Genomic DNA, 19,217 nt, shown 5'->3' with positions numbered 1-19,217 from the left:
TACAACAAACCCTTAAACTGCGAAGTATAGGATAAAGAAGATTTCATCATAATCAAAGCTTAAGCAACAGTAACAATGATAAAAAGAACGGCAATGACGGGTAACAAAATAAGCCTATATATAGCTTATAAGCCTAGATATAGGATTGTAAAAGTTTGATTGTGAAAGGAAGATTGTAATTGTTGCCTTGTACACAGGTACAGCTTCCCCGCCACCAACAACTCCTGCAACTTCTTCAGTTCCTACCACCACAGGTACGAAATTATTGCACTTCTAAATGTGACAACATGCCAAATCTTGATTAGGACATCGGAAAAGATTAAAGGCTTATTTTGCGTGACAAGAGGAATAAACAAAAACTTCGTGCAAGTGTTACTTTCACAATGAGAGAATTGATGATACTTTTTTAGATTTACATCAGTGACACATCTTTCTATAAAATGATTGTTGGACACGGGCACTGGTTCGCCAGCTCCAACAACTGCTGGGATGACTCCAGCAGGTAGGTGGACTTTGTGATTAAATGTTTCATAACTTACTTAAGTACGAAATGATCCAAATAGGATGCACCAGCTAATCATTCAAAAAGAACAAATCCACGTGACTTCTGAACCATTTGAGGGCAATTCATTTTCAATATTTCTTACAACAACGTGGAGAATTAAAGGATTGCACTAGAAATTCATGCAATATTCTGGAGCAGTTGCTGACAATTGCATATTTTTGCTACCAACAATTTTCTTTTACGCCATGATTACTGCTATGTATACAGGCACAGCTCCGCCAGCACCAACGACTCCTGCAAGGGTCATAGTGATTTTGATTGCTTTTTTTTCTGACCCGGCTCCTTAGGGAAGCTCAACAGGGAAAGCCTGACACTATGTTTTGTTGTGTTCTGCTTGGTTTATTTGTTTCTCTGTTATCACTTGTATATTTTTTTTTGCTAATGCCGAATAAATAACAATAATAATAATAATAACAATGATAATAATAATAAATGAAAGAAAGATATTGTTTAGAGGGGTGAAGGTTCAGATGCGAGTTTCTTCACTTTGTCTCCCTCTACAAATTCAATTTGTTAAGATCGCAACTGCTGATCTGTAAATTGACAAACATGTCTGACATGTTTATTAATTTACAGATCAGCAGTTGCGATCTTAACAAATTTAATTTGTAGAGGGAGACAAAGTGAAGAAACTCGCATCTGAATGATAATAATGTAAGAAAAGAATGTACAAGGGTATGTCTGAACGCTCAACAACATGTGGTATCGAAAAAAAAAAAAAAACCTCTTGTAAAGTACAATGTGCAGCTATGCAGACAGGCGAAGAAATATGATCTTTAAAACGGGAATGTTATCTGACATTTGTACATTCAAAAAACACTGTACTATTTCCAGTCTATACGCAGCAAACATTCATTTGCTTACAAAATAGCGAATATTGTTATCAACGAATTCTCTCATAATGCAATGACCGTTGTTATTCATTTGCTTACAAAATGGCGAACATTGTGTGTTTTCTCTCCTTTAATGAACCACCTTGCAATCTCATCTGTTTTCATGATACACTTTCAGTAAAAAAAAAAAAAATAATGATAACGATTGTTGTACGCAGTCACTGCTTGGCCAACACCAGAAACTGCTGCAACTACGCCAGTTACAGGCACAGGTTCGTTGATACTGGACTTTCTGATACGAAAGTTTACAATAATTGTCAAACATAAATAGTAGTTTTAAAAAGACATATCCACGGGGTGCTATTGATATTAATGGTAACCACAATTGACGAAAATGGCTTATAGATATTATATAATATAGGCGAGTAACTGAATGAGAACAAAACCATGTTATTTCTGTACCATGAGGAACAGAAACGACTTGTAATGGTATTTGCACATAGAAAGGACTGCAGTAAATTCTATTCTTAATACCAAAGTATTTAGTAAGAAGTATTCCTTTCAATCAGTTAAACCTCTTTGTATGCAATGGTTGTTGTCGGGTCTTCCTAGGCAAACTTCAGCCACCACCAACTGCTGCAACGTGCATGTATTAACCGTTTCAATTGTGAGGACCCACGATATACACATGAATTAATTAGGCAACTTGTATCACGTACAGTGAACAGTGTCACCTTGTTTGTATGTGCTAGGTAGACCTAAAGGGAAATACATGTAATGCTTAACAATAATACAGTGCTGACGAAAGAGCGTATGGTTGTTGTTGTTGTTGTGTGTGGGTTTCTTTGTATGTGTGACGGAAAACACGCACAGGCCCGCCAGTACCAACAACTGCTGCAACTACTCAAGTTCTGAAAACCACAGGTTTCCAACTATTCTGAATACCTCCCATAATTGTCTGACATACTTACAAGATACTAAAATATCAACATTACACTGTAATTATGCTGAAAAAAAAATTCAAACGGTCGTTTTACTTTTTAAGTATTCGTCCTCCCACGCACCAATTTATGTCATGCCCACGCCCACAGGTTCGGCCGCACCGACAGTTCCTACCACTACTCCAGTTCCAAAAACGACAGGTGAGTAGGCATTGTACTTTCCAAACACAAGAACAACAAACAAAATAAAGAGCATAAAACAAGACTGGGACAGCAACAAGACTACTTGTAGAAAAAAAACTGATTTGACGTCACGAGAGGAAACAAGACTATAGCGTGACAAAGAGGTAACAGAATTTACAAGAATATGCAACAAAGATAAAGACAACGATCCTCGGAGGTTTGAGGAAGAAAGAGAAGAAGAAAAAGAAGAAAGAAAAAGAATATACAACAAACCCTTAAACTGCGAAGTATAGGATAAAGAAGATTTCATCATAATCAAAGCTTAAACAACAGTTACAATGATAAAAAGAACGGCAATGACGGGTAACAAAATAAGCCTATAAGCTAATCTGATTCTGAGGGTCGTCATAGATATAGGATTGTAAAAGTTTGATTGTGAAAGGAAGATTGTAATTGTTGCCTTGTACACAGGTACAGCTTCCCCGCCACCAACAACTCCTGCAACTTCTTCAGTTCCTACCACCACAGGTACGAAATTATTGCACTTCTAAATGTGACAACATGCCAAATCTTGATTAGGACATCGGAATAGATTAAAGGCTTATTTTGCGTGACAAGAGGAATAAACAAAAACTTCGTGCAAGTGTTACCTTCACAATGAGAGAATTGATAATACTTTTTCAGATTTACATCAGTGACACATCTTTCTATAAAATGATTGTTGGATACGGGCACTGGTTCGCCAGCTCCAACAACTGCTGGGATGACTCCAGCAGGTAGGTGGACTTTGTGATTAAATGTTTCATAACTTACTTAAGTACGAAATGATCCAAATAGGATGCACCAGCTAATCATTCAAAAAGAACAAATCCACGTGACTTCTGAACCATTTGAGGGCAATTTCATTTTCAATATTTCTTACAACAACGTGGAGAATTAAAGGATTGCACTAGAAATTCATGCAATATTCTAGAGCAGTTGCTGACAGGTGCATATTTTTGCTACCAACAATTTTCTTTTACGCCATGATTACTGCTATGTATACAGGCACAGCTCCGCCAGCACCAACGACTCCTGCAAGGGTCATAGTGATTTTGATTGCTTTTTTTTTTCTGACCCGGCTCCTTAGGGAAGCTCAACAGGGAAAGCCTGACATTTTGTTTTCTTGTGTTCTGCTTGGTTTATTTGTTTCTCTGCTATCACTTGTATTTTTTTTTTGCTAATGCCGAATAAATAATAATAATAATAATAATAATAATAATAATAATAATAATATTATTAATAATAATAATACTAATAACAATGATAATAATAATAAATGAAAGAAAGATATTGTTTAGAGGGGTGAAGGTTCAGATGCGAGTTTCTTCACTTCGTCTCCCTCTACAAATTCAATTTGTTAAGATCGCAACTGCTGATCTGTAAATTGACAAACATGTCTGACATGTTTATTAATTTACAGATCAGCAGTTGCAATCTTAACAAATTTAATTTGTAGAGGGAGACAAAGTGAAGAAACTCGCATCTGAATGATAATAATGTAAGAAAAGAATGTACAAGGGTATGTCTGAACGCTCAACAACATGTGGTATCGAAAAAAAAACCTCTTGTAAAGTACAATGTGCAGCTATGCAGACAGGCGAAGAAATATGATCTTTAAAACGGGAATGTTATCTGACATTTGTACATTCAAAAAACACTGTACTATTTCCAGTCTATACGCAGCAAACATTCATTTGCTTACAAAATAGCGAATATTGTTATCAACGAATTCTCTCATAATGCAATGACCGTTGTTATTCATTTGCTTACAAAATGGCGAACATTGTGTGTTTTCTCTCCTTTAATGAACCACCTTGCAATCTCATCTGTTTTCATGATACACTTTCAGTAAAAAATAAAAAATAATGATAACGATTGTTGTACGCAGTCACTGCTTGGCCAACACCAGAAACTGCTGCAACTACGCCAGTTACAGGCACAGGTTCGTTGATACTGGACTTTATGATACGAAAGTTTACAATAATTGTCAAACATAAATAGTAGTTTTAAAAAGACATATCCACGGGGTGCTATTGATATTAATGGTAACCACAATTGACGAAAATGGCTTATAGATATTATATATAGGCGAGTAACTGAATGAGAACAAAACCATGTTATTTCTGTACCATGAGGAACAGAAACGACTTGTAATGGTATTTACACATAGAAAGGACTGCAGTAAATTCTATTCTTAATACCAAAGTATTTAGTAAGAAGTATTCCTTTCAATCAGTTAAACCTCTTTGTATGCAATGGTTGTTGTCGGGTCTTCCTAGGCAAACTTCAGCCACCACCAACTGCTGCAACGTGCATGTATTAACCGTTTCAATTGTGAGGACCCACGATATACACATGAATTAATTAGGCAACTTGTATCACGTACAGTGAACAGTGTCACCTTGTTTGTATGTGCTAGGTAGACCTAAAGGGAAATACATGTAATGCTTAACAATATAGTGCTGACGAAAGAGCGTATGGTTGTTGTTGTTGTTGTGTGTGGGTTTTTTTGTATGTGTGACGGAAAACACGCACAGGCCCGCCAGTACCAACAACTGCTGCAACTACTCAAGTTCTGAAAACCACAGGTTTCCAACTATTCTGAATACCTCCCATAATTGTCTGACATACTTACAAGATACTAAAATATCAACATTACACTGTAATTATGCTGAAAAAAAAAAATTCAAACGGTCGTTTTACTTTTTAAGTATTCGTCCTCCCACGCACCAATTTATGTCATGCCCACGCCCACAGGTTCGGCCGCACCGACAGTTCCTACCACTACTCCAGTTCCAAAAACGACAGGTGAGTAGGCATTGTACTTTCCAAAACAACAACAAACAAAATAAAGAGCATAAGACAAGACTGGGACAGCAACAAGACTACTTGTAGAAAAAAAACTGACTTGACGTCACGAGAGGAAACAAGACTATAGCGTGACAAAGAGGTAACAGAATTTACAAGAATATGCAACAAAGATAAAGACAACGATCCTCGGAGGTTTGAGGAAGAAAGAGAAGAAGAAAAAGAAGAAAGAAAAAGAATATACAACAAACCCTTAAACTGCGAAGTATAGGATAAAGAAGATTTCATCATAATCAAAGCTTAAGCAACAGTTACAATGATAAAAAGAACGGCAATGACGGGTAACAAAATAAGCCTATAAGCTAATCTGATTCTGAGGGTCGTCATAGATATAGGATTGTAAAAGTTTGATTGTGAAAGGAAGATTGTAATTGTTGCCTTGTACACAGGTACAGCTTCCCCGCCACCAACAACTCCTGCAACTTCTTCAGTTCCTACCACCACAGGTACGAAATTATTGCACTTCTAAATGTGCCAACATGCCAAATCTTGATTAGGACATCGGAAAAGATTAAAGGCTTATTTTGCGTGACAAGAGGAATAAACAAAAACTTCATGCAAGTGTTACTTTCACAATGAGAGAATTGATAATATTTTTTTAGATTTACATCAGTGACACATCTTTCTATAAAATGATTGTTGGACACGGGCACTGGTTCGCGAGCTCCAACAACTGCTGGGATGACTCCAGCAGGTAGGTGGACTTTGTGATTAAATGTTTCATAACTTACTAAATTACGAAATGATCCAAATAGGATGCACCAGCTAATCATTCAAAAAGAACAAATCCACGTGACTTCTGAACCATTTGAGGGCAATTTCATTTTCAATATTTCTTACAACAACGTGGAGAATTAAAGGATTGCACCAGAAAGGGTTATGAAGGACTGAATGAAAGACGCAGATTCTCCATTGCCTGCCACAACTTATCCATGAAAATAAATCAACATGTTTCTTGTACTGTCAAGTGATTTTTGTTTATTTTCAGTACATAATGAGAAGTGAAGGTGTACTGTAAGTTTGTTTTATTATGCTTGTCTTCTAATGTTTCATCTTATCGTAAATAAATTTCATGCCATCCACACATAATTACAGCTTCTCCTGCACCCACGACTGCCGCAACTACTCCAGTTCATAGCACGGAAGGTACATATTCAGTAGACTTGTGAATATGATATGAGATCATGCCCATGAACCTGACGACGAGGTTGAGATTAGGCGCGCTGTTTGGTAGGGGGGGGGGATTAAAAAACACCAACAGTAATGATGGAGAATGGTAAAGCACTGTTAATACCGAAGGTTGATAAAACAATAACAACAGCAACAACAACGACCAAAACAGCAACAGAAAAGCACTCGTATTTGCACAATAGGCCTGTATATAAATCTAATTACGTGTAATGAACGTGCATATGTACACTTGCAAACAATAATGAACCGTTGCATTGTTACTATACTTATTCCATATCTAGTTCCGATATGCTACTTTGTTGGAGAGCTCATCTGCGGAACCGACATCGTCGGAGTGGATGTTTACAGCGCTAACACGATGCCAGATGGAAATGTCGTCTCCAGCCTAGACGGTGTAGGGGTAGCGCAGCCCGCCAGCGCCTTCACCTCGGAGTTCAGCACCACGGTGGTCCTGGCTGCTCTGCGAATCGAGGTCTTGCAAGATCTCCAAGCGCAGGAGTCTGTCGGATTCGAGTTGCACTATAAACGTGAGGGTGGAGCCTGGCAAGTAGTGACGGATGCCGGTACAGACACGGTAAGTATTGAGCTGAATCGACAACTAATGCACTAAGGAGTAAAGATTTATGTTGTTACATGGATAATTATGATGATATGGATTTTTTTTTTTTTGTAGAGAAAAATAATGGATTAGGTAAACCAGTTCGTAATTAGCTCTTGTGCAGATTTCCCAAATATCAGCATCGTACCTTTTGAGGTCTGAACATCAGTGCATTTTGCTTTGGATCGTTACCACGTATCATTTCTTCTTTTTTTTTTTCTTCTTCTTCTTCTTTTAAAGGTGACAGACTTTCTGATACCTCCGGATACCATGTCGGGAGATACTCTGGAGTTCAATGTATCAAATCTGCTGCCACCAGATGTAACGGATGTCAAGATACAGTTCACCAGGTCCGGTCAATTCGGCGACTTCAGGTTCGAGCCAACTTTCGAGTACTGCGTTACAATCGGTAAGTTCCGTTCGGTGACAGCTTCATCAGTTGTCAATGGAGATCTCAACTGCAGTAGCCCAACACACATGGTTGATGTTTCATGTGCACTGAACTACGCATTGTGTAGATTTCAGAGCTTCATCGAATCTCAAAATTAAGGACATATTGTTGGAAGGTTCTGTGGCAAATCAGTCAGGTGACATAAGCATGATAAAAATGTTCACGTGGAGATTCATCGGGTCAGATTTGGCTTTCAGCTGGACACCTTTCTAAGCACATGGCTTGTCTTGTTAGAGCAGATGGCAATAAATTGTGAAAATATGAAATGTTTTGAATATTAAAGATAGAGCATACATTTCAACAGTGTCATAGCTTAATGGGATATGCGCCATTTTTAAACATTAAGTATTTTAACAGCAAAATGAAACCTAACCGATGATATCTCACTTATAACATAACAAGGAATAATTAACAAGCTATGATTAAAAATATCCCATATTGTCTTATTATTTCTTGGGTTTTTTTAGCAGTTTTGATCACAAAATAATATCTCAAATTAACAAGAATGGAGTTAACTCGTTTTGTGATTAAAACTCTTCATTAACAATTTTTTTTTGCAAGGACTTGTGGATATTATTCATATACATGCTCTACACCTGGATAATTTTATATCTGAATAACTACGATTAAGGGCGCAACCAAATTCTTAATTGGTGTCTAATGGAAAAGCTGGTTTGTTCAAGTCACTGTATAAGACATGTTTTTATGCCCTCTACTTCGTATTTCGTAGTCACGAAAACCGCTTGTATAAGGATTTTTTTGTTGAATAGTTCTTGAGATATTGTCATAACCAGTAGGTTTTCATTGAGGCAGTTAATCTTTACATTAACTTTATTTCCTCTCCTTTATAGGCCTGTCTTTAGTGTCTCCGTTTGGACATTTTTAAGGAGGGTTTCTAAAGAGTCATTTCCAATAAGCCTTCGAGTTTACAAACCTGTAACCGTACAGGTCTGTGAACGTACATGCTTGTCAGCCTATGAATGTTCCACTATTCACATGAAAACGTGAAATTTTTAAATCGAAATTTCGCATAAGTATTTCCTTCTTAAACAATTTTCTTTTTTCCCTTTTATAAACCTACAGATAAGTGTCTTCCGAGTCAAAGGGGTAAGTTGCTGATAAAGGATGGAGTCATAGCGGAACGCAGAAACAAAAGAAATTAATGACACCATAGCAGCATAATTTCTAATGACATTTCGGTTGATAAACTAAGTCTTCACTTGCATGTGGATCATATTGTGTTTCATGATGTTCGTGTGGATTGTTTGTGCTTTTAATTTTGATAAAAAATAATAGTCATATTGTCATACATGATTCAAACATATATTCATGCTGTGTGTTCTATTATGTTATATCTTCAAATTGTGCACAAACCAATGCCGATGCTATTTTCCCTCACTTCTTCCTGACCAGGCTGTAAGGTGAACGGGAACTTCTACTTGGTGAGATACTGTCAGGGTTTTTCCGCTGTCTTTGCAAAATGTGTGTGTGTGTGTGTGTGTGTGTGTGTTTTGTTTTTAACTGTGTACACAGTGGTTTCGGTTACTCTTAATTGATATGTTTTGGATGTAAAAGGAGTTATTATTCAGCAGGAATGTCATGTATGTCAAGCCGCATGGGATGATGAAAAAAAAAAAAGGTGGAGGGACCCGAGATTGAGGAGGGCGGTGGTTAATGGAGATGTTTGATGGTGTGACGGACGCAGCCATTAGAATACGAAGATCGATTATGTAAAGCAGGTTAAAGTATGTTGAACGAGACATTAAAATCAAGAAAATCATATAAAAGAAGGTATCAAAGCAGAGGGAAATGTCTCCTTAAACAGATTTTTAATGTGACTTATCAAAAGATATTCGCGCCACTAAGAAATCGCGAGTTAAAACTGACTGATTTACTTCACCGATTTTCGCTCCGGAACAGCCGTCTTTTTCGAGCCCTAAAATATGACGTCATGAAATGAACAAAACCCTTTCCGAGTGCAGCTGGACATCGAGGCCGCCATTCATAAAGCACGTATTTTTTGGTGAGCGGATGCAATATCTGGCCTGTCTTTCTCGGCTGAGACATTAAAACGTCCAATTTTTACATTATATTTTACGGAAAGACTGAGTTTCACATCGAGAGTGAATTGAGTGATGGCAGTGCCAATGACACTAATAGTGACAGTGGCAAAGTTGGAGTGGTAGAAGAAGCGAGGGAAGGCGACGGATATGGAAGGCTGTTACTGACATAATTCGCTGGGGCATACGTATGCAACTGCCTTTAGCAAACGTTTCCCAATCAGCGAGTGTTGTTTGGCAAGCGTTTGTACGGGGTTTAGCAAACGTTTGGGGTGCTGTTCGTTATTCCGAAGGTTCGTTATTCCCAAGGTTCGTTGATCCGAAACACGCAAATTTCCTATACCTAGAGGTTCGTTAATCCGAAAATGAAAAAGGGTTCGTTAATCCGAACATTTGTGGCGTTATTCCGAAGGTTTGTTATTCCGAAGGTTCGTTGATCCGAAAATATAATAGGGTTCGCTATTCCGAAGGCCCGTTAATCCGAAAATGAAATAGGGTTCGGTTCTCCGAAGGTTCGTTAATCCGAAAATGAAATAAGGTTCGGTATTCCGAAGGTTCGTTAATCCGAAAATGAAATAAGAGTCGCTATTCCGAAGGTTCGCTGATTCGAAAATAAAATAGGGTCCGTTATTCCGAAGGTTTCTTAATCCGAATCTATGATAAGGTTCGTTATTCCGAAGGTTCGTTGAACCGAAAATGAAATAGGGTCCGTTATTCCGAAGGTTCGTTTATCCGAAAATGAAATAAGGCACGTTAATCCGAAAATGAAATAAGGTTCGTTAATCCGAAATTGAAATGAGGCTCGTTAATCCGAAATTGAAATAAGGCTAGTTAATCCGAAAATGAAATGAGGCTCGTTAATCCGAAAATGAAATGAGGCTCGTAATTCCGAAAATGAAATAAACTCACTGTGATGATAAAATAAGTTGTCGTAATCAGGAAAACAACACTCGCTGATTGGTCAATTAGCAAACGTTTGCTAAAGGCAGTTGCATACGTATGCCCGTTTCCATACGTATGCCCCAAACGAATTATGTCCGCAACGGCCTTCCATAGACGGAGACCACTGTGGATGGAGTGCGCAGCACAGCGCATCAGCGTCGGGCTGATTCGTTCATATCATGACTTCATAATTTTGGTCACCAAAACATCGCCTTCAGATCGGGTACAGGTGGTCTAAAAAGGGTCTCAAAACACCATCTCTCCATCGTTCTAGAAACGTTTTTACTTTCTGAAAGTTAATTATTCATATTTCTAGAGACTTAAGCCTTCCAGAAATGTATAAATCACCTTGTTTATGAATATCGTCCTTTTTTTTTTCTCGTTCACCATACTTTTTTCTAAGTTTCAGTCAAGGTAGACCACGTCATTACAGGGAAGTTATGTAGCGTATAGCTCTCAATCGTATCTTTAAATGGTCCTTATGTATTGGGCGGAATTGGCCAGGGACAACGTCCGAATCCAATGACGAACTGGGATTGACTTCTTTTTCGAAATTTTCGAAGAACAAGTGTACTTGTATGAATATGTTTCATTCATGAGTGCGGAGAATGGCAGGCAGGAAAACCGTGGCTGGATCCGATCCTCGGTCAGTTTTCCCCTGAGGTTACTTCTGATATTCTATGTACCAGCGTGCAACATCACCAACATTAACATGGGGAAATGTGAAGACCAATAACAAGCGGTTTCTGATTATATATTCTTAGTTTGATGAGCAGATACCGAGCCCCGACGGCAGGGGTTGCGTTGAGATGACGTGTTCGGCAGACGATGGTTTCCTGGTTCAACAAGTCAGTTGCAATACCAACTGTGACGTGAGTGATTTTTTTTTTCCCTAGCGCTTACAACGCGTTATTTTTGTCCCCGCCGAACGAGTTCGAGCAGTGGACTATGAAACGGGCTCCGTACGTGTGTGTGTCCGTGTGTCCGTCCGTGTGTGTGTGTGTGTGTGCGTCCGTGTGTGATTAAAATGTTCAAATTGCTACTTCTCTGTCATTTGTGAGCCAATTTTGATTCTGTTTGCTTTATATGATAGCACAACATGGGAGCTATGAAACTTCTACACAGATTTCAGTTGTGACCTTTGACCTTGACCTTTGACCTATATTTTGCTACAAAATACTACTCCTTCGCCATTTCTAACCCGATTTCGATTCCGTTTGCTTTATGTGATGGCACTAGGTGAGGGCTTCACAACTTCTACACAGAATTTTGACCTTTGACTTCTTTGACCTTTGACCTTGATTTTCGACCTACATCATACATTTTGCTACAAAATGCTACTCCTTCGCCATTTCTAACCCGATTTCGATTCCGTTTGCTTTATGTGATGGCACTAGGTGAGGGCTTCAAAACTTCTACACAGAATTTTGACATTTGACTTATTTGACCTTTGACCTTGATTTTTTACCTATATTGTACACTGGCTACAAAATGCTACTCCGCCATTTCTAACCCGATTTCGATTCCGTTTGCTTCATGTGATGGCACTAGGTGAGGGATTCAAACCTTCTAAACAGAATTTTGACCTTTGACTTCGTTGACCTTTGACCTTGATTTTTTGACCTGTGTTGTGTATTTTGCTACAAAATGCTACTCCTTCGCCATTTATAACCCGATTTCGATTCCGTTTGCTTTATGTGATGGCACTAGGTGAGGCCTTCAAAACTTCAACACAGAAATTTGACCTTTGACTTGTTTGACCTTTGACCTTGATTTTTGACCTACACTTTATTGTACATTGGCTACAAAATGATACTCCTTCGCCATTTATAACCCGATTTCGATTCCGTTTGCTTTATGTGATGGCACTAGGGGAGGGCTTCAAAACTTCTACACAGAATTTTGACCTTTGACTTCTTTGACCTTTGACCTTGATTTTTTACCTGTATTGTACATTTTGCTACAAAATGCTACTTCCGGCGGGGACATATATTACGCACCGCGTAATTTCTGCTTTTCCTTGTTTTTATTATTATAGGACGTTTTTCTTGGGAAGATTAAGAATAAAAGTGATAATCAAGCAGTAATCAAGTAGTTTGTTGATAAACAAATAAAAACAAAATCCTTTGAACTACTACGAGATGATAAACTTTAAATGTGTGCTTTAGTATTATGTGCTTTAATTTTAGTGCAAGAATTATGTTGATAAAGAATAAGGAATATTGTTTTTCTTCAAAAAACAACAACAAACAAACATTAACCACGGCTCGTATCTTTTGTCATACAGGGTAACCTGATCTACGTTGAGGACCAGTGTTGCCCACGATGTGGTAAGAACTTCCCGCTGTGTCTCTGACGGAGAAATATGGAAACAATGGAACTTATAAAAAGAATCATAACCAATGAATCGATAATGGAGCTCAGCGCATTAGAAATAAATGGCTGACTACAATTTTATTACTATCTCTGCACACGTTTTCGTCAACTTATACGATAAAGCAACAAGTAACGTTACAATGGAATAATCAAAATAGTGACTGCTATCGATGCCAATAGCAGTGAAATTACTTACAATATACGACTCCTCATATACTCACGATCACAGGATATCGTGAATAGTTTGGTACCCGGAAAATAACATTAGTTTGTATTGTTTCGCAAGAGAGAGTAAATCATGGATTTGGGGCCATCTACGTGGAAAAGACAGCAGCATATTGTTCACCAGAGTGTCTGCAGGGATATGGCGTCATAGGACACCGTCTTGTTCACTTTTTTTTTTGTCTGTTTCATTTTGAGAGCAATGACAAGAACAGTATGCCTCAGATGGGAATATACGTACAACTGTTAGACCTCTTTACTAGGCCTATATTATTTTTTTTCACTTCAGTTTGAATGTATCATTGTAATCATTTTGTCATGTTGTTTTCTACGACAGCTCTGAATTATATGACTTAATACTGTAAAAGTGGTTTCTTTCTTGGTGGTTTTATTTATGCGCTTTTCGCACTTTGAGGTTGAACCGCGAATTTAACATCATGGGAAAATGTTTTGAACTCGCCGCTTGTTACAACGCTATTGCGCACATGCACACACGAAGATTCGTATTGATGGCGATACCGTGCAATGTAGGTACAAGCATGTTGTAAAATAAAGAACTCGAGACACGGGATTTCAGGTAAGCCTGCATTTAATTCTAATTTCTATTTGATAAATAAAAGAATAATTGGATTATAGTTTGGGTTTTCATGTGCAAACTAAAACAGTGTTTGTCGACTGTGAATTCACAGATTTTGCCGACCGCGAATTTAAACACACGCGAAAACGTCGGCACTGATAGAAACCGCGAAAGTATCTGTACGCGAAAGAAACCACTTTTACAGGAGTAGTCATGTTTTGTTAAAAATACATATATATATTTGCTGCTATGTACTATTTGGCACCGATAGCAGTCACTATTAATGATTAATCCATTGTAACGTTACTTGTTGCTTTATCGTATAAGTTGACGAATACGTGTGCAGAGAGTAATATACTGATAATTGCAGTCACCCAATCATGTGTATGCATATAAAGAGCTCTTCTATCATAAATTACAGCAAATAGAAAGACACTGTCAAAGCGGTATCATTTCTCCTCCTTTCTTCGATGTTCTCATTTTGTCTTTGTATAACAAATTATGTGTTTTTTTTGTTTATGTTTGTTTGTTTATTTTGAAAAATGAGCACTTGATAAAGGTGCCCCCCCCCCCCATAAACTCTGTACATTTTACGTTTTACAGAGGCCCTACCAGTATCGCAGCCAACGACTTCGTGTGGAGTCTCCTACACGGAGAAAATCGTAACGAAGGGCAGGTGTCGTTCCACCCAACCTGTTCGCGTCGGGACCTGCACGGGGACGTGCGAATCATCGGAGGACGAGAATGGCGTCGTAGACTGTCGGTGCTGCAGAGTCTTGCAGACAACCTTCCAAGCCGTTGAAATGGAGTGCCGCGACTTCAACAAGGTTTATACACCAAGCCGCCCGCTGTCCGTCGAATTCGTATCGCGGTGCATGTGCATCAAATGCGAAAAAGAAGCTACAATTAACCTTGCGTAAAAATTAAATTACCGATCGTCTCTTGACATGGTTGACAAGATTTCCCTCCGACGCGCATGCCCTTACACTCATCAATTCATACTCTCTGTTTTACTTCCGATATGTCATGTTTTGCTTTCCCATGTGTTTATATAATATGTGTATGTCTATTGTTTTTTCTCGATTTATACTTATTACTTGAGAATAATCTCAACTCAAAGCCGGCTAAGCAATTACAGGAGCAAATTATATATTCAAGGTTTATTTTGAACACCTTATACAGTGTTGGTCACTTGTAGACTTGCATCAATTGGTTTTCGGTGTGTTTATACAATCATGTTGATTATTTCAATGTTTGTTGCGATGTCTCATTGTACAAGGTTTCATTATTGTATTCTCTAAATACAACCCTTTCCATTTAAGCAAAGTATTACTAATCATGTACATCTATAATAAACTATACAAGTAAACGTATATTGGACGTAGTCACCCTTTGATAAATTGCTTTTAACAATAATTTGTGTATTTCTCAAGTCTGACTAAATACCTTGGTATACTTTGTACTGTGACGTTATCATGAAGGCATCGTCACAAGAAGAAGAGGAGAAGAAGAAGTCATAAGAAAGATGTCTGGTTGTCATTAGGAAAGAAGTGTCTTGCCGTGTATGTGTCCTAACTTTCCTACAAAATTAAGTGCTTTCCAGAGATCATCATGCACAGCTTCTCTTTCGATCTTGTCTTATCTTATGTGTTTCTTACTGACTCTTAGTTTCTTTGAGGTACACACACACTCACACACACATGCATACACACTCTCTCTCTCTTTCTCTCACGCATGCATATCATGGCTCGATAGTAATTTTTCTTCATCACGTTCTCATCTTTTCCCACAGAAATCAAAATAAAAAATACTAAAAAATGATTTGAACAGCATAAGAAGCAACGATAGTATGACAAAGTGCGTCAAATACCACTAATTGTGACTACGAACTAAATCAAATCATACTATTACACATTTCAGTGATTATAAACTTTGATAATTATCATAAACCTTGATAACTGTGTGAAAATTGCAAGTATAATTGTGACTGAGGAATTCAAATGTCACCCGAAATTATTTAAAGCTTTATATCCTGTAGTACATTGTATTAAATTTAGCCATTAAAAAATCAACAATTTCAATGACACCATAATAATATAATTCATGAAACTATGATATCATCATTTGGGGATATGCTTACAGTATCTTTGTTGGAAATATAAACGTAAGATACGATATTCAAAGATGGCCATGATGAGTTTGGCCGTGGAATAGACAATTCAGCTCGGTTGACAGACGTTTCAATTAAGTTGAGTTCTGCCGTACATACTATCTGCAGAAATGGATACAGTTGTGAAGCACTGAGCCACGATCTAATTCCCATTTTCTGAGTGAGAAAAACATAAAAGCAATCTACGCACTCAAAGATTTTTGGTGGGCAAATCGGGTCACCGAAACATAAAAGTGGAGGCCCGACACATCACTTTCTTAAATGAATGGTACATTCCTTACGTACAGACCTAAAACTCTCTCAAGCGGGGGATTGGCAAATTTAGTATTTAATCTTTTTTAGTATGGTAACATACTTCAACCTCTTCTTTTCTTATTCTGTACCTAGCTTTGCCATACAATGTACAATATGTACTGTTGGGTTTTAATGATTAGTAATGAGCAGTGTTAACGTTATTGCTTCGTGTTTACGTAGTATCTATTTTTTCAGTTTGTTCCCTATTTTGTTTGTCATCTTCACTTTTATTTTAAAAACGACCGTTTATTTGCAATATTTTTACCCTTAAGGGTTATTCTCTTTGACCTTATGGTTATTACACTTTGACCCAATGCCTATAACATTTTGTGTGTACGTTATCACGTTTCACTGTTTCCGTCCGATGTTTCACTATAGTCTTATATAATGGTGTTCATTGTCAATATTGCTCAAATCAAACAATTTGCGATGGTTTATCATGTCATAAGACTCTCATGTAAAGCTGGTTCCTTGATTTAACTCGGTGTAACTCGTGATGGAAAGTTTTGCTTTAAAAGGTCAGCCCTTTAAATACTGTACACTTTGTGATCTTGCAGACTTCAAATTAAACTTTTTTTTTTCTGTTCAAGCATCAATATTTTGTGTTTTCAGATCGCTTTTTTATTTCGCTGAGTTTGATTTAAAACTTGCCTTCATCTTAGACCACCTGGGAAACATGCATTCCAGCGAAATAGTGTAACCATACCGTAATCAGTGTTATTGATTCACAAACAAAATTCCAAAAAGAATTCAAACAGCTAAGGTATAATCTGTCACCGCGTTCCCCCTATAAATCGGAAACAAAGCGCGTGCATCAAAGCAAACGCAATTGGTACACAATAAACAACTCGGGGTACCTAATGTTTGAATTTTCAACTTCGGGGTTGTCAGTGTCCCTTACTCAAATGACAGTTATCTAATTATCTACGTCTGATTCAGTGATAATTTTTACCATGAAGAGAACAATATCATAAGTTCTTTGGTTCAACGAGAATATATCAATCTTTCCATGCGCCTGCCTTTTATATACGTTGTTAAATGGGGAGCAAAAGCTTATTAATGATATACACTCTTATCAAGCGCTCAATCTACCTAAAAAGATACCCATGGCTCTTTACTATTGGACAACAAAATGAAAACGCGAAGCCTTTTTCGAATCATATCTGGGTTTCGTCTTTTCTTTTTGCCTTGATTCATTAAATCACTCAAACATTACATCCTTAAATGGAATATCATCAAATATTCCCAAAAAAAGCGAAACCGGTCAACCTAGTCAAATTTGGATTTTCTATATTTTCAGAAAGGGCTATTCTTCTGCGTTATTCTTCAGTTTGGGATTATGAACCGAATGGGAAAGTGGATTTTCAGCAGGTTTTCTACAATCTTTTTTTTTTTTTTTTTGGTAGAGTATAGTATGATCAGGTATGTCTTAGAGACCCCTGTTTCGTTCGTGAAAATCCTTTGCTCCTTTTCCATTTTCAACTGAGTCGAATAACTTTTGAACAGATATGCTACTGCTTTGAACGTTTACATTAATCATGGACAGAATGTTTTGATAGAACATGCTCAACTCAGTTTATTGTTGCTGTTTCGGTGGTTTACATCCGTTTGTTGTCCCATCGGGCAGATAGCATGGCTTAGCAATGCTTAGTAAAGATTAAGCGTTTGAATAGACCCTGTACTTAAGAGCCTCTTTTCTCAGTTTACACTTTTACAGAGTGTGTGCTTTCCTTCCAATATTTGAATAGATTAGGAGAGTCCATTTGAATCGAGTTTTACATCATTTCAAAGCTTACGTCTGCTCTTTCAGAATCTGTTCTTACCTAAAAGTCCATGTCTGGTGAATTTGTGTTTTTTGGTCATAGTTCAGGGTCATATAGAAATACCAATTGAACAAAAAAAATTTGTGAAATGAGAATTGGAAAAAAAACTTTCTACTGCAATGGAATAATTATACTTGACACATGTGTTTCTTTGACTGCCATGCGTTGCTGACTTATGCACTTTGCTGCTTTGGATTTTGCAGTGGATTTCTTGTGTCGTCATTTTTGTTTTCCCCCGAAATGCCGATAAGACAAACCTTAAACCCTTTAATTTAAGGACGACATGGAAAACACTGACCGATTGACCTGCTTCGAGTAAATTTGAATTTCATTCTTAGCCAATAAAGACCAACCTTCAGATATTTTCAACGGTTCTATCACATTTGTTCCTAAGAAAATTACTCCAACAGAATATCTGAACGCTAAGCCAAGCATAATTTTCACCCACGAACATAAGTCTAACCCCAAGCCTAATTCTCACATCAAACTAAACATAAATCCTATCACAACCCTAACCCTTGGAAAAGAAGACCGGAGCGATTGTCGCAGGAGTAAATGCCGTATCACCATTGTCAACATTTTTCCGCGGGTTTTGGCCAGGAGACCCAGGCGGGGTTATGTGTCTCCTTTGGAGACCTGATTTTCTGTGCTTTATGTACATGATTCAAACATGCTGGCTATCTCACCGCAAGCCCCCAGGCTCTTCTAACTCTTTCTATGCACACCAATACGTTCGTACTCACTTTGCCCACTATTATACATTCCTAAGAAAAAAAAAAAAGAAATCGTCATAATAATCTATTATTAAGGTTCTAGAGGAGAGATTGGATGCCGTACATAATCTGCCCCACCCCCATGACACATGACATCGAGAAAGCGAGAAAAGAGAGAAAGAAGTGAATAGGTATTGAATACAGTTATGGATCCAGAGGGGGGGGGGGGGGGGGGGGCGCAACCGGGCGCACGCCCCCTTTATTTTTCGTTAAAAACCAAACAAATAAAAAGAAAAAATAAATGAAACCCGGAAGTGGCACCAGAACTATTAGCTGCGCCCCCCTCCCTTTACAAAATTCCTAGATCC

At 37.8% G+C, this 19,217-nt stretch overlaps 1 protein-coding gene across 1 annotated transcript; it reads left to right on the top strand.

The window, feature by feature from the left end:
- The first annotated feature begins 214 nt into the window (after window positions 1–214).
- On the top strand, window positions 215–16,449 carry LOC139726449 (uncharacterized). The gene is made up of 13 exons (XM_071637405.1): window positions 215–254; window positions 1,617–1,670; window positions 2,490–2,540; window positions 2,994–3,050; window positions 4,453–4,500; window positions 5,317–5,372; window positions 6,905–7,197; window positions 7,462–7,630; window positions 8,756–8,779; window positions 9,086–9,114; window positions 11,439–11,546; window positions 12,962–13,004; window positions 14,453–16,449. The coding sequence occupies exons 7-13, from the start codon at window positions 6,982–6,984 to the stop codon at window positions 14,767–14,769; spliced, it is 906 nt and encodes a 301-aa protein (XP_071493506.1). The 5' UTR covers window positions 215–254; window positions 1,617–1,670; window positions 2,490–2,540; window positions 2,994–3,050; window positions 4,453–4,500; window positions 5,317–5,372; window positions 6,905–6,981; the 3' UTR covers window positions 14,770–16,449.
- Window positions 16,450–19,217: the final 2,768 nt, after the last annotated feature.

The sequence above is a fragment of the Diadema antillarum genome, unplaced genomic scaffold (genome assembly GCF_040938485.1).
Source record: "Diadema antillarum isolate AM-2024a unplaced genomic scaffold, OU_Dant_1.0 seq00000083_RagTag, whole genome shotgun sequence".
Classification (NCBI taxonomy): Eukaryota; Metazoa; Echinodermata; class Echinoidea; order Diadematoida; family Diadematidae; genus Diadema; species Diadema antillarum.
The sequence above is the reverse complement of the archived record's forward strand: the minus strand, read 5'-3'. Positions and strand labels throughout refer to the sequence as shown.